Source organism: Dipodomys merriami, unplaced genomic scaffold, assembly GCF_024711535.1.
Source record: "Dipodomys merriami isolate MVZ:Mamm:240054 unplaced genomic scaffold, mDipMer1.0.p SCAF_146, whole genome shotgun sequence".
Taxonomy (NCBI): domain Eukaryota; kingdom Metazoa; phylum Chordata; class Mammalia; order Rodentia; family Heteromyidae; genus Dipodomys; species Dipodomys merriami.
In genome coordinates this window covers 1720479-1748257 of record NW_027202782.1, presented here as the reverse complement: position 1 = coordinate 1748257, position 27779 = coordinate 1720479, and the positions used below count along the sequence as shown (strand labels likewise).

At 43.6% G+C, this 27779-nt stretch overlaps 1 protein-coding gene across 3 annotated transcripts in view; it reads right to left on the bottom strand.

Moving 5' to 3' along the window:
- Window positions 1-27779, bottom strand: part of Ralb (RAS like proto-oncogene B) — a 44148-nt gene that overhangs the window by 11085 nt on the left and 5284 nt on the right. For 2 of the 3 annotated variants that reach the window (XM_070021865.1, XM_070021867.1), the window contains exon 2: window positions 7814-7975. In XM_070021865.1, the coding sequence (XP_069877966.1) occupies window positions 7814-7927 (114 nt within the window). In that variant the 5' untranslated portion in view covers window positions 7928-7975. Of the gene's footprint in view, window positions 1-7813; window positions 7976-20480; window positions 20556-27779 lie in introns of those variants that run through there. The other variant, XM_070021866.1, reaches the window with a different exon arrangement.

The window sequence follows — 27779 nt, the reverse complement described above, 5'->3', positions numbered from 1 at the left end:
GTGTGAACCAATAGTACCAAATGAGCAATATAATTTTTTTTTTGCCAGTCCTGGGCTTGAACTCAGGGCCTGGGCACTGTCCCTGAGCAAAGTTCTTTTGTTCAAGGTTATCACTCTACCACTTCAGCCACAGAGCCACTTCCAGCCTTTTCTGTTTATGTGGTACTGAGTAATCAAACCCAGGGCTTCATGCATGCTAGGTAAGCACTCTACCACATCCTGAGGCCTAAGCAATAGAATTTTAAGGGGAAAAAATTCAGTTTGTAGGTACTCTGCTTACAATCAAAATATGTATTCACACTGAGCACCTATAATTAACACAAAATGTCTAATTCAGAATAAAAATAGCACTTGATGTGAAAAAACAGCACTTAGCTTTGTAACTCTCCATCCTACAATTAAAACAATCAAGAGGATGTCCCCATTTTATAGAGGAAAACCCAAGCACAAAGCAGAATACTCAGTGCAACATGGGGAAGGGTGACAATGGAGATCTTATTCATCATTAGCAGAAATATAAAATTCACTTAAAAAGCAATTTGGCAAGAAGAACCCAGAATTTAAACAACTGCAGCAGGATAAACTCCGCATGGGTCAAAGATTCACGTTTAAAACAAAACCATTCCAGGGCTGGGAAGTTGGCTCAGTGGTTGAGTGCTTGCCTTGCATGCCTGAGGCCCTGGGTTCGATTCCTCAGCACCACATAAGCAAAAAAGAAAAAACCCGGAAGTGGTGCTGTGGCTCAAGTGGTGGAGCGCTAGCCTTGAGCTAAAGAGCTGAGGGACAGCGCCCAGGCCCAGAGTTCAGGCCCCACGACTGGACCAAAAAAACCAAAAAAACAAAAAAATAAAAATAAAACAAAACCATTCCAATACTTAAGTAAAATATGAGTGGCATATTTTCATTACCCTAAAGTAGAGAACAAGAAGGCCTTTTAAACTATGACTCAAATCCAGAAGCAAATGTTAAAAAAAAAAAAAAACAGGTAAGTTAGACTCCATAAAAAAGGGGGGGAAAAAAACCCCACACACCAAACTGAGATACCACAAAGGCAAGAGAGAGCTAATCAATCGATTATATCTTAGGTGGTCCTAGAAAAAAGAGGGGGAAGGAGTCAGTACAATGGAGGGATGGTGGATAAGCAGAAAGAATTCACACAAAAAAAAAACACACAAGAAGCTACACTTAGAGATGTACAATCTCGCTAGTTTAAAAAAAAAAAAAAAGGGCTGGGAATGTGGCTCAGTGGTAATGTGCTTATCTAGAATGCATGAAGCCCTGGGTTTGATTCCTCAGTACCACGTAAACAGAAAAAGCCAAAAGTGGCACTATGGCTCAAGTAGTAGAGTGCTAGCCTTGAGCAAAAGAAGCTCAGGAACAGTGCCCAAGCCCTAAGTTCAAGCCCAGGAGGAGCAAAAAGGAAGAAGAAAATGAAAATTATATACATTTTTCACCTACTAGGTGGCAAACTGCAAACATATGACACACTTCTAGAGGTAGACACTCCTGTACTAGTGGGGGCAAAACACAGGCTGTCACTATGGGAAGGACATGGTCAACATCTGGTAAAACCGGAGGACCTTACTCTCTGCCTTAGCTATCCCGCTTCTAGAAATCTAACCTCTAGATAGTCAGTATAAGAACTTAAGAAAAGCCGGGCGCTGGTGGCTCACGCCTGTAATCCTAGCTACTCAGGAGGCTGAGATCTGAGGATCACGGTTCAAAGCCAGCCCGGGCAGGAGAGACCGTGAGACTCCTATCTCCAATAAAAACCATCAGAAAACCGGAAGTGGCGCTGTAGCTCAAGTGGTAGAGCGCTCGCCTTGAGCTGAAGAGCTAAGGGACAACGCCCAGGCCCAGAGTTCAAGCCCCACGACCGACAAAAAAAAAAAAAAAAAAAGAACTTAAGAAAAGTAGTAAATTGGGGCTGGGAAGGTGGCTCAGTGGTAGAGTGCTTGCCTTGCAAGCCTGAGGCCCTGGGTTCGATTCCTTAGCAAAAAGAAAAAAGCCGGAAGTCATGCTGTGGCTCAAGTGGTAGAGCGCTAGCTAGCCTTGAGCTGAAGAGCTGAGGGACAGTGCCCAGGCCCAGAGTTCAGGCCCCACGACCGGACCCCCCACCCAAAAAAAAGAAAAGTAGTAAACCACTGCTCTATACCGATAATTTTATATAGCCCATCAATAATATTATAAATATACGAATGACCCTTGATTTTAAAAAAAAATTGGTGGGGGATAGCTGGGAAGGTGGATCAGTGGTACAGTGCTTGCCTAGTATGCATGAAGCATACTAGTACCACATAAACAGAAAAGGCCAGAAGTGGCGCTGTGGCTCAAGTGGTAGAGAGCTTGCCTTGAACTGAAGAGCTCAGGGATAGCGCCCAGGTCCAGAGTTCAAGCCCCACGAACAAACAAACAAACAAAAGTCTTTTTAATGGGCTGGGAAGGTGGCTCAGTGGCAGAACGCTTGCCTTGCATGCCTGAGGCCCTGGGTTCGATTCCTTAGCACTACATAAGCAAAAGAAAAAAGCCGGAAGTGGCGCTGTGGCTCAAGGGGTAGAGCGCTAGCCTTGAGCTGAAGAGCTGAGGGACAGCGCCCAGGCCCAGGATTCAGGCCCCATGACCGGACCCCCCCCCAAAAAAAAAAAAATCTTTTTAAGGACAAAAATAGACAGGGAAATATGAAACTTTCCCTCTGTGTCTGTGTTTAGTAATAATATCAAAGTCATTTCCTGTGTATTGTGTAACATATCAGATGAATAATCTTTTTATATCTTTTAAATTTACTTTAAAAAATCATTAGCATCATTGGCAAGGAGGAAAGCAAAAGGGTGACATGGTCCAAAAAAAGAAATGTACTCATTACCTGATTTATGAAATGGTAAACCCTCTATACATCACTTTGGTAGTAATAACAATAATTTATTTAAAAATTATTAGCATATATAATTGCACAAAGGAGTTTCACTTGATATTTTCAGACACATGATTTTATTTATTTATTTATTTTTGGTAGGTCGTGGGGCTTGAACTCTGGGCTTGGGCACTATCCTTCAGCTCTTCAGCTCAAGGTGAGCACTCTACTGCTTGAGCCACAGTGCCACTTCCACATGATTTTATTTTAAACAGTCAATCAGATTAATGCAGACAAAAGTAAAAACGTTATTTGGCTTTCTGACAATTTTAAATATAAAACAAATACTAGATCTATAGGCAGTATATCCACAGATTTAAGTTTATTGTTTGGATTTTCTTTTCCTATTAGGATACATGAGTTGTACAAGGGCTCTGACTGTAGTGGTTCCACACATGTGGACTGTGTCACCACACCTCCACAGCACCAATGAGGTGCTTTGATGCTAAAATCAAAACATTCAGAAGCCTGGCACTACTGGCTCATACCTGTAATCCTAGCTACTTGGGAGGCTGATATCACAGTTCAAAGCCAGCCCAGGCAGGAAAGTCTGTGAGACTCTTATCTCCAATTAACCACCAGAAAACCAGAAGTGGCGCTGTGGCTCAAGTGGTACAGCGCTAGCCTTGAGCTGAAGAGCTTAGGGATAGCACCCAAGCCCAGAGTTCAAGACCCACAACCAACCATAGATAAAATAAAAAATAAAAGTAAAAATAAAAAATATTCAGAAAAGAACTAAGCTGCTAGGCACCAATGGCTCATGTCTATAATTCTAGCTACTCAGGATTACACTTCGAAGCCAGCCAAGGCAGGAAAGTCCATAGGATTCTTTTTTTGTTTGTTTTGTTTTGTTTGTTTTGTCGGTCATGGGGCCTGGGTGCTGTCCCTCAGCTCTTCAGCTGAGTCTAGCACTCTACCACTTGAGCCGCAGTGCCACTTGCAGTTTTTTCTGCTTATATGGTGCTGAGGAAGCAAACTCAGGGCCTCATGCATGCAAGACAAGTACTCTACCACTGAGCCACTTTCCCAGCCTCAGTCCATAAGATTCTTATCTCCAATTAACCCAGAGAACTAGAAGTGATACTGTGGTTCAAAGTGGTAGAGTGCTATCCTTCAGCAAAAAAGCTCAGGGACAGTGCCCAGGCCCTGAGTTGAAGCCCCAGGACCAACAAAAAAGAAAAAAGAAAAGAATTAAGCCAATGACCACATATTCCTTTTCTTTTTGCCAATCCTGGCGCTTGAACTTGGGGACTGGGCATTGTCCCTGAGCTTTTTTGCTCAAGGCTAGTGCTCTACCACATGGGGCCACAGCACCATTTCTGGCTTTTTCTGTGATTAATTAGAGAGAAGAATCTCACAGACTTTCCTGCTCAAGCTGGCTTCAAACCGTGACCCTCAGATCTCAGCCTCCTGATTTGCTAGGATTACAGGCATAAGCCTGTATTCCAATCAATTTCACCCCTTCCACCACAGTCTCTTGTACCCTTCCAGCTTCTCTAATAAATTTTCTTGTTCAATTTTCATGGTTGCAAATAGTCTTATGACAATGACTGAAATATTACAAAATACAATTTAGCCTTTCCTCTAGCATTGTTGATGGAAACTCTCTTGTAGTGACAGTTTAGAAACGGGTTTTCAGCTTACCAGCTACACAGCATTAGCAGTAATGCAAGTTTCAGGACCACAGTCATCTGAGTTCTGTGACTATGGATTCAACCAACCACAGATGAAAACTGTCTAGAAGAAAATGTCATGGGGCACTAATCGCTCAGACCTGTAATTCTAGCTACTCACTCAGGAGGCTGCAAGCTGAGGATCTTGGTTCAAAGTCAAAGCCAGGCAGGGCAGGAAAGTCCCTAAGACTCTTATCTCCAATAAACCACCAGAAAACCAGAAGTGGTGCTATGGCTCAAGTGGTAGAGCACTTGCCTAGAGCTGAAGAGCTGAGGGACAGTGCACAGTGAGAGAGAGAGAGAGAGAGAGACAGAGACAGAGACAGAGACAGAGACAGAGAGGGGAAGGAAAAAAAGAAGGAAGGAAGGAAGGAAGGGAGGGAGGGAGGGAGGGAGGGAGGGAGGGAGAGAGGGAGGGAGGGAGAGACAGAAAGAGAAAATGAAAGAGAAAAAGAAGAGAGAGACAGAAAGACAAAGAAAGAGAAAGAGACAGAAAGAGAGAGGAAAGAGGAAGGAAGGAAGGGAGGGAAGGAGGGAGGGAGGGAGGGAGGGAGGGAGGGAGGGAGGGAGGGCGGGCAGGCTGGGAAGGTGGCTCAGTGGTAGAATGCTTGCCTTGCATGCATGAGGCCCTGGGTTCGATTCCTCAGCTCCACATAATCAGACAAAGCCGGAAATGGCACTGTCACTCAAGTGGCAGAGCACTTGCCTTGAGCTGAAGAGCTGAGGGACAGCGCCCAGGCCCAGAGTTCAAGCCCCATGACCAACCAAAAAAAGAAAAGAAAAGAAAGAAAATAAATGTCATCTGGACTGAACATAACACAACTGTTTTTTTCTTTTTTGGACCATTACTCCCTAAACAATACAGTATTACACCTACTCAGTCTAGACATGACTTGAAGTATAGAGAGGAGTATGTAGGTGATAAGCAAATCCTGGATTCATTTATGGATGGAACTCAAAAGTCCGTAGATTTTGGAATCCATGGGATCCTGGAACCAATCTTGCATAGACACTAAGGAATTAGTGTTCTGTCACATCTAGGAACTCACTAGCAAGCTTCACTGGGAGCACTTTCCAACTTTCCAGACTGAATTTAGCTCCAGGCTTTACTCCATTTCTCCACACCACAGTACCAGGAGCCACGGGACCTGTTCACATGGGGTTCCACCCAGTAACTTCCCATCACAATGCTGGTGAGTCAGCCGTGGGGGAGAGGGATATTCCTGCAGCAGCGGAAGTCCACCATTGTTCCCCAACCAACCATCTCCAGATCAGCCTCTCTCAGCTAGAAGCCCCTCCAGAGCTCAGCACAGGACTCCTCATGGAAGGAGACTGAGCCACACTGCCTGGCTCTAGCATCTCTGGCAAGTATCACAGCACGTGGTATATGGGTACCATGCACAGAAAAGGTCCTGAGGTGGAGATCTGCTCTGAGCACTGCCTCTGCCTCAAGTTCCAGCAAACACAAGAGTCAAGGCTGTGTTGTCATTCTGGCTGCAGTCACAGTTTCCACATTAAGTAATGTATATTTGGGGTGAGGATGGTGAAACCTTTTCCTTGCTGCATGGAGTTAGGAAGACCTTGATGTCTATCGCTTGGGAAAAGATTAGTTTCTTATGACAACTTTGCTTTTCTCTCCAAACTGACTAGTCACAAAGCCAAGTATCTAATGTGTTCTTTGGAATTGCCTGTTGTGGGGCCAGGTGTGGTGGTACACACCTAGCTACTCTGGGGGTGGAGATCAGGAGGATTTAAGTTTGAGGTCAACCCAGGAAAAAAGTGAGAGCCCATCTTAACAAATAAACTGGGTGTGGTAGCATACACCCATAATCCCCTCTACACAGAAGGGACAAGTAGAAGGATTATCCTGATACTGATGCCAGGTAAAAAAGTGAGGGGTTCATGCCTATAAACCTAGCTACTCAAGAGGCTGAGAGCTGAGGATCGTGGTTCAAAGCCTGCCTGTGAGACTCTTATCTCCAGTAAACCACAAGAAAACTGGAAGTGGCGCTGTGGCTCAAGTTGTAGAATGCTAGCCTTGAACTGAAGAGCTGAGGGACAGTACCCAGGCCCAGAGTTCAAGCCCCATGACCAACCAAAAAAAAAAAAGTGAGACAGGCTGTGTGTGGGGGGCAAGGAGGGAACTGATAAAAACTACAGCATAAAAGGTCTAGGGGCATGGTTCAAGTGGTAGAGCACCTACCTAGCAAGCATGAAGCCCTGACTCCAAACCCTAGTACTGCAGGAAGAAAGAAAAAAGAAACAAATTGTACGAGTTATTTTCTATTACCATGACAAAATTTCTAAGATCTTAAAAGAAAAAAGGTTTGAGAGAGTGAGGGAAGGGGGTGACATAATCCAACAAGAAATGTACTCTTTACCTGACTTATATAACCATAACCCCTCCATACACCACCTTTACAATAACAAGTTAAAATTTTTTAGGGGTTGGGCATGTGGCTTAGTGATAGAGTGCTTGCCTAGCATACATGAAGGTGGGGCCCATTCCTCAGTACACATAAACAGAAAAAGCCAGAAGTAGCACTGTGGCTCAAGTGGTAGAGTGCTAGCTTTGAGCAAAAGCAGGTCAGGGACAGTGCCCAGGCCCAGAGTTTAAACCCCAGGACTATCAAAAAAATAAATAAAAATTGTTTTAAAAAGAAGGTAGGTTTAATTTGGGTGAGTTTCAGAGGTCTCAGTCCATAGTAGGCCCTGTTGCAAACAGCACATCATGGTGGGAGCAAATGGCAGAGGAAGTTGCTTATATCATGGTGGCCGGAGCAAGCATACAAACAGGAAGGGGCCAGGATCTAATATCTCCTTCCCAGGTATGCTCCAATGACCTAACTTCCTCCCACTAGGCTCCACCCCCTACCAACAGCACCACAGGTTAATAACTGAGCCTTCAACACACAACTTTTGGGAAACATTTAAGGCACAAACTCTAGCACCTATGTACAAAGGCCTCTCCCCCCTCCCCCCCTTGCCTCTGTCACAAAGTTCAATGACAAAGTGCTTTGAATGACAACATTAACATAAAAAATGGAAGCAGAGCCTTCTTATGCCCCTGCCAGAGTTTAAGCTGGAGCTCCCCTATACCCATGCAACTCTTCAGAAACTAGCCAGACACAAATCCATATGAGCCCCTATGCATATGGGAGGATGGACACAGATACACAGCTGCAGCAGAGGCATTGCACAGGAAATTCAGTCATCTTGGCAGTCTTACCTCATCGTACATGAACTGAAGCGTCAGGGCTGACTTGCCCACTCCTCCACTGCCAACCATGATGACCTTGTGAAGGGCCAAGGAACTCTGGCCCTTACTTTTGTTTGTGGCCATCCTGATGGTCTGAGGTGGTAATAGATGGACAGAAGATCCAGTGGGAAGCTGCCAATGACAAAAACAAAGGCTTAAAGTCAGTGTGTTTTCCCAGCTGAAATCAGATGACATCCCTATACTTTGCAAAAGCCTCACCCAGACATTCCAACAAGGGGTTCTTCCAGATTCTGGCTGGAGACAAAGGCCCTCTGACACTCTAGAAGTCACTTACAACAGCTGGGCCAGGACTAGAGTGTAGTCAAGAGGAAAAAGGAAACAGGCACAGTCAGTGCCTGTATCACTGTGGAGGGGCGAGGGGATGCTATCTTTCAGTCAATACATCCACCCATGGCTTCCCTTGGGAGGTAGAGTGAGCACTCCAAGTTCTCTTCCCCCACCTCTTCCCCAGTCACCTAGTGCCACAGAACAACCCCGTGACCTCAGCCTCCAGCTCTTTACTCCAATTATCTCCTTGTCCTACTCTACCTTAATTCATACCCTCTCACATACACACACTCACAGTAACACACTCTCACTAATACACTCATTCACATACAGTAACTCTAACACATGCACTCGCTCATACCTATTAACATATTCTGTAACACAAACCCCTACATTTACAGTAAGTCACACAACCCACACATGAATTAAGAAGGTGAGCTGGAGAGACTTGTATTTTTATAGTAACTGTCCCACCAGGACACAGGGTACTATTAAAAGAAGCATATAATGATTTGGTCCCGATTTTATTGTATAAGATTTAGCATTTTATAAAAGAATTTCAGCACATAGATCCAATCAACATAGAATGAAAATATATTTACTCTGGGTTTGTTTAAAATAACAGAAGTTAAACCATTTTGAAAAGTAACGAGCAGCCAGTTTGCCTTCCTCACAGGAAGGTAAAATAAGTAGAGCAGCACAGGCATGATGGGAATGAGGTATTCCTAGGAAGTCAACACATTCCCAACACATTCCTCATTGGTGGAGGCGCCAAAAGTCTCCACCAATCCATAAGGGAAAGCCTCATTTCACCATGCCCAATAAAGCAGAAAAGTTACTCGGGCTGCAGTCTGGTCCTATTATTTGTAAGCTGTGTAGCCTAGCAGTGGGTGCTGTTTCTCCAAGATGCTTTTCTTATATGTAAAGACAACTCCCATGCACCTCCCTGTTCAGAATGGTGCCCAGGAATGAGTACGGTACATGGCAAGCTCAGTACATTTGTAATAAAGGCTGGCTGCTTCATCTCTATACTTAAGAGGATGTTTTTGCTGTTGTCATTGTTGCCTGTCCAAGGGCTTGAACTCAGGGCCTGGGCATTGTCCCTGAGCTTCTTTTGCCCAAGGCTACCACTCTACCACTTGAGCCACTTCTAGCTTTTTCTGTTTATATGATACTGAGGAATCAAACCCAGGGCTTCACGCATGCTAGGCAAGCACTCTACCACTAAGCCACATTCTCAGCCCCAAGAGGATGTTTTGTTTTTTTTGTTTTGTATGCATGTACCTAGTCTTGAACTCAGGGCCTCACACTCTCATCTGACATTTTTGCTCACACTCTCATCTGACATTTTTGCTCACACTCTCATCTGACATTTTTGCTCAAGACTTCTGGCTGTTTGCTGGACTGAGTTAAAGAGCCTCACAGGCTTTTCTGCCCAGGCTGGCTTCAAACCATGATCTTCAGATCTGACTCCTGAGTAGTGATGATTATAGTCATGAACCACAAGCACCTGGTCTAAGAGGATGCTTTTCTAGTGACACATGATGGGCTCTGATTTCCAGTGTTGCTGACAAGTTGGAAACATTCCCACTAGAAAAATTAAGTGAAACACACACACAAATTTTTGTTTAAAATAGGCATTATTAAGCCAGTGCCAGTGGCTCACGCCTGTAAACCTAGCTACTCAGGAGGCTGACATCTGAGGATCATGGTTCAGTCATCCCAGGCAGGAACGTCCGTGAGACTCATCTCCAATTAACCACCAGAAAACCAGAAGTAGCACTGTGGCTCAAGTGGGAGAACCTTAGCCTTGAGCTGAAGAGCTCAGGGTCAGCACCCAGATCCAGAATTTTAGATCCACAGGGAGGGAGTGGGCATTATTGTAAGTCCATGGCTCCCCCCTGGCTGCCCTACCAACATCTTATTTTCTGTCTCACCCTAGAGACTCAGATGGGACTGATGTGGGTTACAGCTGGGCCGTGGGAACTTCTGAAGATTCAAGGTGATTCTAACAGACAGCCAAGGCTGAAAGCTGCTATGAAATGTCCAGGTAAGTTCAATGGACAGGAAGAAGTGTCCACAAGAATGGTCACTCAGAGCAATGAGAGCTACTGTTCCAGCTGTCCTGGATGCTTGCTGCTCTTGCTAACAGGATTTCTCTCCCTCTCTCTCCCTCCCTCCTTCCCTCTATCTCTCCCTCTCCCTCTCCCCCCCCCCACACATACACATACCTAGGATTTCTATCCTTACAGAAGATATTAAAAATGAGAACCAATAAGCTAACATCTTTGAAGAAGCAAGCACACCTTCAGGTAGAAAGGACAAGAAAAAACTCAAATCGGCCAAAAATGTTTATGTGAGTCCTGCTGTAGGCAAGTTTTCCCTAAAACACTGTAAGCAGCCATATTCCTCTAAAGCCAAGAAATTAACATGCACAGCAGTCCTAGGCTAGAGCCCCAGGCAGAGCACTGAACAAAGCTTCTTTGGAAGGCAGAGAATGAAGGCAGCTCAGGAGTTCTAGCTAAAGCAAACATCCCAATGGGCAACCCAGGAGAAAACTGGAAAGAAAAAAAAAAAATCGCCATGTTGGATTAGATATCTCAACCTTCAGGACTCCACCACCAACAGCAAATATACAAAGGATCAGCCCGAGAATGAATGAATGTAAACAAAAAAAAAAAAAAAAAAGGAAAATGCCATTATCAAAATACCAGGAGAGCCCAATGCTGGTGGCTCATGCATGTAATCCTACTGATTCAAGAGCTGAGATCTGAGGATAACAGAAGCCAGACTGGGCAGGTAAGTCTGAGAGGCTCTTATCTCCAATTACCCACCAAAAAACTAGAAGTGATGCTGGTGTGGCTCAAAGTGTTGGAGTATTAGCCTTGAACAAAAAAGCTCAGGGACAGCACCCAGGCCATGAGTTCAGCTCTATGACCAAGAAACAGGAGACACTGAACAAGAACCATTCTGAATGCCTATAGTATGTTTTAAGTACTTAAGATGTTCTGTAATAAACTTACACACACAAAAAAAGGATATTTATTTTAAAAAAAGCCCCTACAACCTTGCCACCTAGAGATACATTTGCTGCCAGTATTTTAGGCTATTTACTGACAGATTTTAAACCTGCTTACCACTATATACAGCTTTGCAAGTTATTTTTCTGATGCTCATTCTGTTTTCTGGAGCAGGCAACTAGACTAAGGCAGCTCTGAATCAAGGCCTGTTCCCTGCTCTGGTGGCCTTATATTTCCTGTCAACTTATCTGCCCACATCAGGCTCACCTCTACCTCCCCCTCCTCCTGCTATTCTTTGCTCTTTAATAACTGAGCTAAGCAATTAGCTAGATAATTAAGCATATCTGAACTGGGACTAAAATAGAACAAATGGGATAAGGGGCAGGCCTCCCAAGCACGCTTCAGTTTAGAAATGGGAAACTTCTTTTCCGGGCATGTCGGACCCCCAACTGTTTTCTACTGAGCTGAAGCTAGCAAGTGAGTCTTCAACCCCAGGCCTTGCTTCTGTTACTATAAGAAAATGGACCCACATTTTCCCAGGCTCAGGGTAAGAGTCCTTTCAAACACATATAGACATCTAATTCTGAACTACTAAATGCAAAAGAGGCAAATTCTCTAGGGAAAAAAATGATCATAAGATTATTGTTCAATGTTAACTGAAGATCAAAAAGATGTGTGTCCATTATTTCCCTAATGCCAGTGGAGATTCACAATCAGGGTCCTGCGTCAGCCAACTTGGCAGGCTGAAGTGAAGGGCAGGAGGAAGTAGAGGTGGCAGCCAAGTGCCCATCACTGAATTGCTCCTGGGAACACCACCCTCTGGGCTCCTGGCATTAGAGATAATGCCAGGAAACTTTGGCCAGGCAGATGACTCAAGCCTGTAATCCTAGCTACTCAGGAGGTTGATATCAGGAGGTTAGATCACAGTTCAAAGTCAGCTAGACAGGAAAGTCGATCTCCTATCTCCAATTAACCACCTGAAAACTGGAAGTGGCGCTGTGGCTCAAGTGGAAGAGCGCTTGCCATGAGCTGAAGAGCTGAGGGACAGTGTCCAGGCCCAGAGTTCAAGCCCCACAACTGACAAACAAAAGAAAGGATAACAAAGCTTGATAGGAAATGTACTCATTGGGCTGGGAAGGTGGCTCAGTGGTAGAGTGCTTGCCTTGCATGCCTGAGGCCCTGGGTTCGATTCCTCAGCACCACATAAGCAAAAAGGAAATGTACTCATTACCTTGCTTATGAAACTGTAACCCCTCTGTACAGTAGTTTTCCAAACAAGTGTTCCAACAGGAAGCAATAATGAAAGGATGAAGAGCTAACCAACCAACTCTAAAATTGAAAAAAAATTACAAAAAAGAAAAAGAACTAGAAGAGAAAGGAGAAAATATGCACAATGTACAATAAAATTATTTGAGGTACATAAAAAAGGCCCTGCAAAGCAAGTCAATAACCTAGTTTTTTTTAATGCACAAAAAAATGAAGAATTCACTGTCTCTGTCTCTGTCTCTCTGTCTCTGTCTCTCTCTCTTTTTTCTGGTCAGTTATGGGGCTTAAACTCAGAGCCTGGGCCAGCCATTCTACCACTTAAAGCCACAGCATTACTTCTGGTTTTCTGGTAGTTATTTGGACATGAAAGTCTCACAGACTTTCCTCCCTGGGCTGTCTCTGAGCCATGGTCTTCAGATCTCAGCCTTCTGAATAGCTAGGATTACAAGTGTGAGCCACAGGTATCTAGCATCACATGGTATCTCTAGGGATGACAACTCTGAGTTATTGTGTACTAGAAATTTAGAAATGTCCTGAGAAGGATGAATGGGAAATTGTTTTAATAAGATCTCACCCTCAGTGGGGTGTCAGTGGATCATACCTATAATCCTAGCTACTCAGAAGGCTGAAATCTGAGGATCATGGTTCAAAGCCAGGTTACGCAGGAAAGTCTGTGAGACCCTAATCTCCAATAAACAATCAGAAAACCGGAAGTGGCTCTGTGGCTCAAGTGGTAAAGCCTTGAGCTGAAGAGCTGAGGGACAGCGCCCAGGCCCAGAGTTCAGGCCCCAGGACCAGTTTAAAAAAAAAAAAAAAACTGAAAATGACAACTCCAAGACCATGAGTTCAAGCCCCACAACCAACTAAAAAAATAAATAAAATGTAAAAAAAAAAAAAAGTTCTCTAGAGCAAAGAATTCGAGTAGCAGCCTTCCCCAGTGACTGTGTCATTCAACAATAAATGTCATTAGCTACCAAAAAATCATAATATAAAATACACACTTGCCTATAAACATATACTCATCAAAGATGGACAATTAAAGGTCAATAGACAACTGCAATGGACTGAAACATCAAATTTTTTTTTTAGATTTTTTTTTTTTTTTTTTTTTTTTTGTCGGTCATGGGGCTTAAACTCTGGGCTTGGGTGCTGTCCCTCAGCTCTTCAGCTCAAGGCGAGTGCTCTACCACTTGAGCTACAGCGCCACTTCCGGTTTTCTAGTGGTTTATTGGAGATAGGAGTCTCACGGTCTTTCCTGCCCGGGCTGGCTTTGAACCGCGATTCTCAGATCTCAGCCTCCTGAGTAGCTAGGATTACAGGCGTGAGCCACCGGCGCCCGGCTTAGATTTTTTTTTTTTATTGTAAAGATACTATACAGAGGGTTACAGTTACATGAGTGAGGTAATGAGTACACTTCTTCTTGAACATTGTTACCCCCTCCATTGTTGAAACATCAAATTTTAAATATCTTCATGGGATACCTTTGGAGGAAACAACTCATTATCTTAAAAACTGTAAAGTAATGGGAAAGAAACAAACATCCATGCTGGAGTATAGTTCAAGAGGTAGAGTACCTGCCTAGCAACCATAAGGCTTTGATTTCAGACCTTAGTAATGCTGTTAAAAAAAATAAATAGGAAGTGGTGCTGTGGCTCAAGTGGTAGAGCGCTAGCCTTGGGCACAAAGAGGCTCAGGGCAACACCCAGGCACTGAGTTCAAGCCCCAGGAATGGCCAAAAAAAAAAAAAAAAGAAGAAAGTAAGAAAAAAGAAAAAAGAAAGAAAAAAAAAGAAAAGATGACAGTCTGACACAGTGTATTGGAAAAGAAACATGGGCTCAATTCAAAATCGAACTCCCAATTCACAGAAGCCATGGGGGACCAGGAACACACTAAACCTCACCACAGACCAGCTGGAGGCAGCAAACCAAAGCATTTTCAATAAACACAGGAGCAGGAACCTTTGATGGAAAGGGAAATCTATTCAAAAGACCTCAAAATTGAACCACAAATTTTCTTAGATACTAACTTGTGCAAGTAAAACAAGAAAGCTGAGAAAATTGACTCCTGACTGAACTTGATAATATTAAGAATCTAATGTTTAAGACATGTTTCAAGCCTGGCACCAGTGTTTCACATCTGTAATCCTAGCTATTAAGGAGGCTGAGATGTGAGGATTGCTGTTCCAAACAAGCCTGGGCAGGAAAGTCCCTAAGACTCTGATCTCCAGTTAACCACCAAAAAAGCTGGAAGTTGAGATGTAGCTCAAGTGATAAAGTGCTAGCCCTGAGCTAAAAAAAAGCTCAGGGTCAGAAATGGAGGGACAAAGGTTAAACAAATTTAGCAATGGTACTCACTGGGTACTACGTTGAAAATGCACTATTTAACCTGTGGATGGGAATTGGAGGGAAAAACTGGGAGAAGCGAGGGAAGGGGTAACATTGCCCAAAAAGAAATTTACTGTAGGGCACCAATGGCTCACGCCTTTAATCCTAGCTACTCAGGAGGCTGAGATCTGAGGATCTCCATTCTAAACTATCCAAGACAGGAAAGCCCATGAGACTTTTATCTCCAATAAACCCACCAGAAAGCGGGGTGGTGAGGGAGATGGGAGGGCAGGGTGGGAAAGGGAGACAAAGGAGGAGACAACAATGCTTGATAAGAAATGGACTCATTAATACCTTGCTCATGTAATTGTAACCCCTCTGTACGGTATTTTCACAATAAAAAAAACTTATTAACAACAAAAAAATAAATAAACACATAAGTACTTTAAAAAAATTAATTGCATGTATAGATTACAAAAACAAAAAACCCACCAGAAAACCAGAAGTGGCACTGTGGCTCAAGTGGTAGAGCACTAGCCTTGAGCTGAAGAGCTAAGGCACAGCACCCAGCCCCAGAGTTCAAGCCCTACAACTGAAAAAAAAAAAAAGAAAGAAAGAAAAGAAATTGACTTATTACCTAATTTATGTGGCTGTAACCCCTATGTACATCACCTTTATAATAACCATTTTTCTTTGTCGGACATGGGCTTGAACTCTGGGCTTAGACGCTGTCCCTGCACTCTTCAGCTCAAGGCAAGCACTCTACCACCACTGCACCACTTCCAGTTTTCTCGTGATTTGTTGGAGATAAGAGTTTCATGGCCTTTTCTGCCCAGGCTGGCTTGGAATTGCAATCCTCAGATCTCAACCTCCTGAGTGGCTAGGATTACAGGTGTGAGCCACCAGCACCCAGCAAAATTAAAACAAAACAAAACAAAACAAAAAACTCAGGGATAGCCTGAGCTTCAAACACCCAAGTTCAAACCCCGGGACCAGCGCACACAAAAAAAAACTTGTTTCAAATACCTCATGTTAAATGATACATGGATCTGCTCCAATAATCAAGGGGAAAGAAAGTGATAGATATAGGTGAATTCAGACCAGTCATAGACTGATCATTGGCTCTGCCTCATAGGGGCAAAGTAGTTTACTATTTTCTGGCTTGATAAATGTTTAATATATGTTTAAAACTTTCTACAAAAAAATTAAAGCAACCTATACACTCATGGCTCATACCTATAACCCTAGCTACTCAGAAGGCTGAGACCCAGAGGATTGAGGTCAGCTCAAGTAGGAAAGTCTGTGAGACTTCATTTCCACTTGAGATATGGCTGAAGTGGTGGAGCACCAGCTAGCAAGCAAGCCAAATAAGAGCACAAGGCCCTGAATTTAAGCCTCAGAACCAGAAAGGGAAGGAGGGAGAGAGGGAGGGAAAGAGGAAGGAGAGAGGGAGAGAGGGAGGGAGGGAGGGAGGAAGGGAGGGAGGGAGGGAGGGAGGGAGGAAGGAAGGAAGGAAGGAAGGAAGGAAGGAAGGAAGGAAGGAAGGAAGGAAGGAAGGAAGGAAGGAAGGAAATCAAAACAACAGGGGTTGGGAAGGTGGCTCAGTGGTAGAGTGGTTTGCCTGGCATGCATGAGGCCCTGGGTTCAATTCCTCAGCACCACATAAACAGAAAAGGCTGTTAGTGGCACTGTGATGCAAGTGGTAGAGCGCTAGCCTTGAGCTGAAGAGCTCAGGGACAGCATCTAGGCCTAGAGTTCAAGCCCCACGACCAACCAAAAAAACAATTTTTTAAAAAACTGCATGGACTGGGAAGTTGGTTCAGTGGTAGAGTGCTTGTCTTACATGCATGAGGCCCTGGGTTCGATTCCTCAGCACCACATAAGCAGAAAAAGCAGTAAGTGGTACTGTGCCTCAAGTGGTAAGAGTGCTAGCCTTGAGCTGAAGTGCTTAGGGACAGCATCCAAGCCCTGAGTTCAGGCCCCACGACTGGCCAAAAAAAAAAAAAAAAAAAGTAAATATAAAAGAGACAGGGTAGATGAGCTGCTATAGTCCAGGGGGCCTGGATGGAAAACCCCAGTGGATGTCACCAACATGAAAAAGGGAAAAGGCAGATAGAGAAAGGAGGCCCAGCAGGGGCTAGAACTCAACAGCTAGGACCAGAGGCTCAAATTCTTCCAGGATACTGGCTCTGCCTCTCTCACACACTGAAGGTCAGCTTTCACGACTTGGCAAAAACCACAACTGCCAATTTGTACAATTTGGTTCACTACATTTTGCGTTGTTTGTTCGCACAGTTTTGGGGTTTTTTTAAATTGATTAAATTAACATTTTAAAAAGAGATTTCACACCAAGTGCAAATTTCTGGCATCTCTTCAAAAATCAAGTCTGACTTTTCTTTGGAAAGGCATGTGTTGTCCACAGGGGCACCAGAAGCCACTCCTCAATGAGGAGCAGCACTTCCTGATGTTGGACTTGTCAGATGTCCTGACCAACCTTACCACGCCAACCAGCCTTCTCAGCCAGCTTCACCTTCCCTGTGGAGCTGCCTCTGTCCCTAGCAGCAGGAAAAGTTTGCTTTTATTTGTACTTAATGCAAATAGCTCTATAGAATACATCTATAAAAATATATCCAAGCTGGGCACCGATGACTCACACCTAGAATCCTAACTACTCAGGAGGTTGAGATCTGAGGATCACAGTTCAAAGCCAGCCCAGGCAGGAAAGTCCACAAGACTCTTATCTCCAATTAACCACCAGAAAACCAGAAATGGCACTGTGGCTCACCTGGTACAGTGCTAGCCTTGAGCACAAAGAGGCTCAGGTGCAGAGCCCAAGCCCTGAGTTCAAGCCCTACAACAGACATTTATCTGTTGTAAATATATATATATATATATATCCAAATATATATTACTGATATGTTTAAGTTATGTTTATATATGTATAATTTATATACATAGAAACATATATATATATAAAACCTAACTTATGTTAACCCTACTTCTCTGTACAACACCTTTATAATAACATTTTTAAAAAAATTGCCAGGCAAAGCCAGTTGCCAGTGGGGCATGCCTATAATCCTAGCTACTCAGGAGGCTGAGATCTAAGGTTAGAAGCCAGCTGGGGCAGAAAATTCCCCATGAGATTCCTATCTCCAATTAACCACCCAAAAACCCTAAGTGGCATTGTGGCTTAAGTGGTAGAGCACTCCTGTTGGGCTGAAGAGTTCAGGGAGAACACCTAGGCCCAGAGTTCAAGACCTAGGACCAATAAAAAAAAAAAAAGTTGAATTAATTTTTCTAAATTTCATTTTATGGTAGTTTTTTTGTTTTGTTTTTTTTGGTCTGGTCGTGGGACCTGAACTCTGGGCCTGGGTGCTATCCCTCAGCTCTTCAGCTCAAGGCTAGCACTCTACCCCTTGAGCCACAGAGCCACTTCCGGCTTTTTGCTTTTTGCTTATGTGGTGCTGAGGAATCGAACCCAGGGCCTCATGCATGCAAGGCAAACGCTCTACCACTGAGCCACCTTCCCAGCCCCTTTATGGTAGTTTTATGCAAAATTAGATCTGTGAAACAATTCAAATAGCACTACTGTCTGTGAGCTTAAATAAAGTTGTTTCAGGTATTTCTGTACCATAACACTTCTTTAAATGCTCCAACTAAAACCTAGATTATTAAAAACAAAATCCTATAAAACAAAGCATTGAAACTTTGAAGCCTCTTTATCAAAAGCACCCTGGAAAGGTGTTGTGACACAAGACTATAATTCCAGTCTCTGGAGACTAAGGCAGAGGGATCAGGAATTGAAGGTCAGCCTAGGCTAGAGAAACCCTGTCCAAAAAAAAATTTTTTTTAATGATATTTTAACAATTTGAAAACAAACAAGCACCAGCTTCCAGTTGGTACTTCTGTGAACATGCTATTCCATCTGCCAGGACTGGTCTTTCATCTCATCCTCAAAAATGTCATTTGCAGTTTTACAGTCAGCTGAAATATTCCTCTACCACCATCCTACCACTGTGCTGCCACAGTGACCAACAATGCTTACTGCTGCACCTGGGAAATTGATCAGTGTCTCAGAGATAAGGTCTGTCTTTCCCAGCACCTTCCAACCACTCTCATCTGCTTGTCTCAAGCACGGGGTACCAAAGAGGATACTCCACACTGGGTGGCTACAAATCCAGAGTTGGACAACCTCCTCCCAAGCAGCAGTGGGAAGCTGAGATCCATACACGCTTCTCTGTGGCCTGCCTTAGAGATAATCTACTGAATGGCAAAGCAAGAAGAAATGTTGCAAGTAATTTGCAAGCTCTGCTTTATCTTTTTCCTTTTGTTAGTTAGGACTCAGTGTTGTCCTTGAACTTTTATGCTTAAGGCTAGTGTACTACCACTTGAGCCACATCTCCATTTCTGGCTTTTTTTGGTGCATAGAGATAAGAGTCTCACAGACTTTCTTGTCCTGACTAGCTGTGAATAGGAGCCCTCAGATCTCAGCCTACTAAGTAGCTAGGATTACAGATATGAGCCACCAGTGCCCTGTTGTTTGTTTTTTTTTAATGTAGTTGTTTCTGAAATAAAGTCCTCTCCTATCATAAGCCACCAGACATGGAATCTGGGATTTGCTAGCCTTCCAGAGGTTTACCAACTTACACAGACCTATTCTGAAACCCCGCAAAGTCTGTCTTTCCTTTGAAGGTTAACTGTGGAACTATGATACATATCTGTTAAGTACTTATCCCAATAAAGTCCCAGCTAGAGATTTCAACATATTCCACCGATTCTACTACATCTACTACATCCTCCACTCAACAGCATAGCTAGCATGAAGTATATTCTGTAGCACAGTTTGCATAACTTGCCCAAGATCATCTAACTAGTAGAGACAGGACTGGTGCTGGGAGCCCAGCAGTTTGAGATTTAGAGTCCATGTTGGCTCACTACATTTCAGTTCCAGCTCCAGCTCTCTAGGGTAGGGTGGGAAGCCTTTAAAATACTGTATAAAATGCCAAAACTTATTTCAAGGACACAGACTTTGGAACACAAGTTCAGTAAAAGGAAGTTAGGAAAACACATAGGCAACATGGAGCACAAGTCTTAAAAGAATGACCTCGGAGGGAATGTACAATAAAAATCACTTGTTAATAAAAATCACTTGTTTTATACCCAAAAGAACCACTGGGCACTGGTGGCTCATGCCTATCATCCTAGCCACTCAGGAGGCTGAGATATGCCAACCCAGGCAGGAAAGTCTGTGAGACTCTTATCTTCAATGAACCACCAGAAAACCAGAAGTGGTGCTGTGGCTCAAGTGGTAGAGCGTTAGTCTTGAGCTGAAGAGCTGAGGGAAGGCTAGGAAGTTGGGTCAGTGGTAGAGTGCTTGCCTCCCATGCATGAGGCCCTGGGTTGGATTCCTCAGCACCACATAAGCAGAAAAAAGTCAGAAATCGTCCTGTGGCTCAAGTGGTAGGGCATTAGCCTTGAACTGAAAAGCTGGGGAACAGTGCCCAGGCCCAGAGTTCAGATCCCACAAACGACAAAAAAAAAAAAAAAAAAAAGAACCAAAAGCCAAAAAGCAAGGACTTGAGCAGCCATATGCACTTCTGTGATCCTATTAATATTATTCACACCAGCCAAAAGGTGGAAACAACCATAATACCCAACAACATAAACAAAATAGAAGTACAATGGAATTTATGAACATTAAAAAGGAAAAAAAAGCAGGGCACCAGTGGCTCATACCTGTAATCCTAACTACTCAGAAGGCTGAGATCTGAGGATTATGGTTCAAAGCCAGCCCAGGCAGGAACATCCATGAGACTCATCTGAAATCAAATACCAAAAAGCCAGAAGTGGAGATGTGGCAAGTGGTAGAGTGTTAGCCTTGAGTAAAAATCTCAGGGACAGTGCCCAGGCCTTGAGTTCAAGCCCCAGGACTGCCATGCATAAGCACACTCATGCACACTCAATACAGAGCAGCTCTCTTCTCACATTGTTACAGAAGTCAAATGAGCATATGCCTATCAAGGGAAGCTTTTCTGAGTATCTCTCAAACATTCTAGAAAGTCTTAAGGAAACCCTGGCCTTGGAGCAAAGCAACTGCTAAAGCAGGTTGAGATGCTGGTACTTGAAGTAAGAAAAGACAAAACAGGAAGATTATCTGGCCAAGTCCTGAGTATAGGCTTGGAGACTCAGGCCTGTGGGCTAGCACTCATCCCACTATGCTATCTCCACATGGCTGGGCTGCTGAACTGCAAGGCAAAGACCTAAGGAGCAAAGACAAGATCTTCTCTGCCCATGTCATAGGACAACTGTGGAGGTACAGATGGGAAAGTACCAAAGATATTCTCAACACAAAATCAGCATAAGAGTAGCCTCCTGATTGGGATCCTATACAACCCTCCTTTCCCATCACCCCAAAACAGGCCATTCTCTTTTGTTCTTTTGTGTGTTTTTGTCACTCATGGGGCTTGAACTCTAGGCTTGAGCACTGTCTCTGAGCGCAAGGTGAGTGCTCTACCACTTGAGCCACAGTGCCACTTGTTGTTTTCTGGTGCTTTATTGGAGATCAAGAGTTTCACGGCCTTTCCTGCCCCTGCTGGCTTTGAACCTCGATCTTCAGATCTCAGCCTCCTGAGTGGCTAGGATTACAGGTGTGAGCCACTAGTGCCCGGCTCTATTGTTTTTTGAGAGAGTACTCAGGCTGACCCTGACTTGCTAGGCTTGGGCAATCATCCTGTCTCAGTGTCCCCAGTAGCTGGGACTACATGTGTGTACCAAAACTCTGGCTCAATGGGCCTGTCCTAACTATATCCAACAGCTCCTGAAACTGTTCTAAAAGAAACAGTCTTTCTTCTTCTTCACTGATGGGTCAGTGGGTAAAGCAGCCAGCACCGTGCAGAGCAGCTACTCCACACAACCAAGGCTGGGACAGGGCAGGGCCAGAAGGGGGCTCCCTTCCAGAGTGGCACCCCATTGAACATCCTGGTGACCGAGGCTTCACCGGAAGGAGCATCCCCCCACACTTCCTCATTACTGGAACTCTCCATCCAACACAACCACATCCACCCCCGGTTGGGCTTCTGGGCTGTTTCCATATCTTGGCTCTCAAGAACAGTGCAGCAATGAATTTTGTCCTTACTTTTTAATTTTGATTCTCATCTTGAGATCAACTTGGTTGTATATAATTAAAATATCTAACATGAAGTTATGAGACAGGTACAAATAATAAAAGAGTTGTCACGGTGAGGCAAACTAGCATGTCCATCTAACACATACTTTCTCTTCATTTTGGTGCTGGTACTGGGGCTTAAACTCAGGTTCTTGTGCTCTGAGCATTTTTGCTCAAGGCCAGCGTTCTACCACTGGAGCCACAACTAAACCCAGTTTCTGCTGGTTAATTGGAGATAAGAATCTGGGGGATTATTCTGCCCCAGCTAGCTTCAAATGTTGATCCTTAGTGACATTTTTTTTTGGGGGGGGGGGGTCCAGTTGTAGGGCTTAAACTCTGGGCCTGGGCGCTGTCCCTCAGCTCTTCAGCTTTTTTTTCTTTTCTGCTTATGTGGTGCTGAGGAATCGAACCCAGGGCCTCATGCATGCAAGGCAAGCGCATTTCCACTGAGCCACCTTTCCAGCCCCAAATCTTGATCCTTAGATCTCAGCCTCCTGAGTAACTAGGATTATAGGTGTGAGCCCAACAGATGAATGGATCAAGAAAATGTGGTACATATAAACAATGGAATTTTACTCATCTATCAAGAAGACTAAGATGTCATTTGCAGGAAAATGGATGGACCTAGAAAAAATTAAGTTAAGCTGAGAGACAAATGGTGCATCTTTTCTCTTCTATGGAAGTATCAGGATAACCTATACAAGGTTATATTTATATATACACAAAACAGATTGAATTAAAGAATGTATAATTAGGCGTCCAACTGTATAACTTCTCTGAAAAAAACAATGAACTGTTTAATAAAATAAATAGTAGGAAATGGAAACATATTCAAGGATGGGGAGGGAAGGAACAGAGGAGAAAGGGTGAGCAAATGCAGTCATTATTTTCAATGTACATATGTAAAAAATGCACTATGTAATTTAAAGGTAGGATCAATGGGGAAAGAAGGGGAGTTATGGAACAGTGACACTGACTAAAATGCATTGTACTCATAACCTGATTTCGGAATTGAATACATGCTGTATCACAACTTAACAATAATACTTTTCTGTTACATGAAAACCTTATGATTATAGGATTTTCAAGGAATAACAAGAAATGTGGAGGTCATTTTGCTAGAAGCCTTGGATTCCTAATTCTTCTTTCCATTTCTAGACCCTGAGGAAAATTTTACCTGCTCACTAAACAAATAAAGCCCTCCTACTTGGGTGGAAATTAAAATGTATGAGGGTTTCAAGAAAGAATTAAAGATTTGCTAAGGCAAATAAATACTACCTGAAGATTAAAAATAGTCTGGCAAACACTAGTGCCAGTGGCTCATGCCTGTAATCCTAGCTATTCAGGAGATCTGAAGATCTCAGTTGGAAGCCAGACAGGACAGAAAAGTCCCCATGAGACTTTTTTTCCTTCAGGACCTGGGGCTTGAACTCTAGGCCTAGGCACTGTCCCTGAGCTTCTTTTTGCTCAAGGCAAGTGCTTTACCACTTGAGCCATAGCACCACAATCAGGTTTTTTGAGTAGTTTATTGGTGATAAGAGTCTCATGAAGTTTCCTGCCCAGGCTGACTTCAAGCCTGACTTCAGATCCTCAGATATCAGCCTCCTGAGAACCTAGAATTACAGGCAAACGCCACTGGTGCCCCTCTCCCATGAGACTCTTACCTCCAATTAACCACTCAAAAAGCCGAAAGTGGCACTGTGGCTAAAGTGGTAGAGTGCTAGCCTTGCACACTAAGAGGCACAGGGACAGCACCCAGGCCCTGAGTTCAAGCCCTACAACCAACCAAAAAAAAAAAAAAAAAAAGCCCGTGCCAGTGGCTCATGCCTGTAATCCTAGCTACTCAGGAGGCTGAGATCTGAGGATCAAGACTCAAAGTCAGCTTGGTTAGGAAAGTCAATGAGATGGGCTGGGAAGGTGGCTCAGTGATACAGTGCTTGCCTTGCATGCATGAGGCCCTGAGTTCGATTCCTCAGCACCACGTAAGCAGAAAAAGCCGGAAGTGGCACTGTGGCTCAAGTGGTAGAGCACTGGCCTTGAGCTGAAGAGCTGAGGGAGAGCACTCAGGCCCAGAGTTCAAGCCCTAGGACCAACCACAACAACAACAAAAATAGCCTGGCACCAGTGGAACACACTAATAATCTAGCTATTCAGGAAGCTGAGATCTGAGAATCAAGTTTGAAGCCAGCATAAAAAAATTTTTTTTAACTAATGGAGGAGGAGGTAATTTCTCCAAAATCTTTTCAACTACTTGATCAGTGCGCTTTATTTATTAATTTATTGTCAGTCATGGGGTTTGAACTCTATGCCTAGGCGTTGTCCCTGAGCTCTTCAGCTCAAGGCTAGTGCCCTACCACTTGAGCCACAGCTCCACTTCCAGCTTTTGTCTGCTTATGTGGTGCTAGGGAATCGAACCCAGGGCCTCATGCATGCAAGGCAAGCACTCTACCACTGAGCTACCTTTCCATCCCAGTGAGCTTTATTTTTAAGACTACAAAGATCAAGCCAGGTGCCTGTGGCTCATGCCTGTAATCCTAGCTACCTCAGGAGGCTGAAATCTGAGGATCACCATTCAAAGCCAGCCCATACAGGAAAGTTCATGAGACTCTTTTCTTTTTTTTTTGTCGGTCGTGGGGCTTGAACTCTGGGCCTGGGCGCTGTCCCTCAACTCTTCAGCTCAAGGCGAGCGCTCTACCACTTGAGCTACAGCGCCACTTCCGGTTTTCTGGTGGTTTATTGGAGATAGGAGTCTCACAGTCTCTCCTGCCCGGTCTGGCTTTGAACCTCGATCCTCAGATCTCAGCCTCCTGAGTAGCTAGGATTACAGGCGTGAGCCACCAGTGCCGGGCAGGTTCATGAGACTCTTATCTCCAATAAAACACTAGAAAACCAGAAATGGCACTGTGGCTTAAGCAGTAGAGCACTGGCATTGAGCTGAGGGATAGCGCCCAAGTCCAAGAGTTCAAGCCCTACGACCGAACAACAACAACAACAACAAAATACAAAGATCATTGAGGGCTAATTTTAAGCTATTCATGAAGATCACTTTGGCAATTTCTTTACTGCTTTTAGAGTTTAAAAAATCTTTGGAAGAATTGGAGGTACAGAACTCAATTTAAAAAAGTGCAGCAGTGGAGCTCACAAGACATTGATGAAAATGAACTATATAACTCGTGGGTGGAGATGAGAGGGAGGGACTGGGAGAGACTAAGGGAACAGAAGATACTGTACAAAAAGGAAATATACTCATTACCTGACTCATGTAATCGTAATCCCTCTGTATATCACCTCTATAATAATAAAGTAAATTAATAAAAAAAACTACCTCTGTACAGTATCTTTACAGCAAAAAATATATTAAAAATTATGACCAAGATATTCACCTAAAACAAAAAAAACTCATCAGTTTTATTTGGTTTAGGGATAGAGATTTAAATATCTAATTTCCAAAACTATTGCATATTTGACTAATTCTAGCATGTGACAATGAAGAAAAAACATGAATTTTCAAGCAGATTAGTTTCTAGAACGTTTTGTTTTGTTTTTTTGTGGATCATGGGGCTTGAACTCTGGGCCTGAGTGCTTTCCCTCAGCTCTTCAGCTCAAGGCCAGCACTCTACCACTTGAGTTACAGCGCCACTTCCAGTTTTCTGTGTTTATTGGAGATAAGACTTTCACATATTTTCCTGCCCAGGCTGGCTTTGAACCTCGATCCTCAGATCTCAGCCTCCTAAGTAGCTAGGATTACACGTGTGAGCCACCAGTGCCAGCTCTCTAGAACATCTTAAAAACTACAACTGTGTTCTTATCTCCTACAGAACTTTAGTAAGCATCTTAGATTTTCTCAATTATGTCTAGTTCAAACTTTAAAGAAAAAGTAGTAGTCTGGTACCAGTGGCTCATGCTTGTAATCCTAGCTACTCAGGAGGTTGAGAGTTGAGGATTGTGGTTCGAAGCCAGCCCAGACAAGAGAGTCCTTAAGACTCTTATTTCCAAGTAACCTCCGGAAAATCATTAGAGGCTCTATGGCTCCAAGTGGTAAAGTACTAGCCTTGAGGGAAAAAGCTCAGGAACAGCACCCAGACCTTGCGATCAAGCCCCATAACCTACCAAAAAAAAGAAAGAAAAAGTAGAAGCTAATTTCCAAGAATGCTAATGGTCCCCAAACACCCTTCATTGGTTCCCTGTGTGCTTACAGTACAATGACTGTGCTTCCATGATTAAATATTACACTATACAGTTTCCTTTTGTGATTTGTCATGTTTTTTGAGACAAGGTCTCACTAAATTGCCCAGGCTAACCTCAAATTTGCAATCCTCCTGGCTCTACCTCCCAAATACTGGGATTACAGGTGTGTACTATCAGCCCTCCACAATATTATCATATTCATTCTCTGTTAGATCACTAACTATGGAGAGAAAATTAGTTGCTACTTTATAAAATAGCAGTATAGAGGGACTCATTTGTATGGAACTGAAACCCTCAGCCAGTAAGTGTATCTATCATCTTGAAATCAGATCCTTCGGTCAAGACACACATTCAGATGAATGCAACTTCTAGAGAGATTCTGAGCCAGAAACAACCACTCACCTTTTCCAGGATTCCAGCTTTAGAAAACAACTGTCTGGTACATTTTCCAGCAAGTTGTCACTTCGAAGTAAATGGAGCGGGGTATATAACTTAATGGAAGGGTACTTGCCTAGCAGGGGTATGGCTTTGGCTTCAAATACATAGCATAAGAAAGAAAAAAAAAGTAACTAGAGACAGTGGCACCTCTTGTGTTTTGTTCTTTTTGGTCGGTTGTAAAGCTTGAACTCAGGGTCTGGAAGCTGTCCCTGAGCCTCTTTGTGTTCAAGGCTAGCATTCTACCACTAGAGTCACAGTGCCACTTCAGTTTCTGAGTAGTTAATTGACGATGAGTCTCCTGGGGACTTTTTTGCCTGGGCTGGCTTCCAATCATAATCCTCCTATCTCAGTCTCCTGAGTAGGTAGGATTACAGTGTAAGCCACTGACCCTGGCTTCACTCTTGTGTTTTATCTTGAGATCAGTTATATTTCACAAGGCTCACCGACTGTTCCGATCCTATAGTTCTAAGTTGTTATACTGTCTCCAAATTTAGCTTATAAAAGATCACCAGCCAGGCACTAGAGGCTCATGCCTGTAATCCTAGCTACTCAGGAGGCTGAAATTGGAAGTGGCACTGTGGCTTAAGTGTTAGAGTGTCTGCCTTGAGCAGAAGCTAAGGGACAGCACCCACACCCAGAGTTCAAGCCCCACGACCGACAAAATGAAAAAAAAAGGTATATGAATCAGGAGGCTGAGATCTGAGGATTCTAGTTCAAAGCAGTCCAGGCAGGAAAGAAGAAAGCTGGAGGTAAACTGTGGCTCAAAGGGGTAGAGAGCTAGCCTTGAGAAAAAAAGTAGTACCAGTGCCCAGTCCCTGAGTTCAAGCCCCACAACCAACAAAAAAAGAAAGAGAAAAAAACAAAAAGATTTCCAATGATATTTCTGATTCCAAACACTAAAAAATTGATAAGGAATTTAGTAACAAAATCCAAAGAGGTACAGAAAGGTTGTGTGATATAATAGTACCAAGAATTTTCTCAAACTATAACCTCTCTGTACATCATCTTTATAATAACAATAAAAGTTTTTGTGGAAGTAGTGCTGTGGCTTAAGTTAGTAGAGCACTCGACTTGAGCTGAAGAGCTCAGGGTGAGTGCCTTAGGCCTAGAGTTCAAGTCCCACAACCCATAAAAAAGAAGTTTTGGGTTTTTTTTTTTTTTTTTTTTTTTTTTTTAATGTAGTAAGGGGCCAGGAATGTGGCTTAGTAGTAGAGTGCTGGCCTAGCATGCCTGAAGCCCTGGGT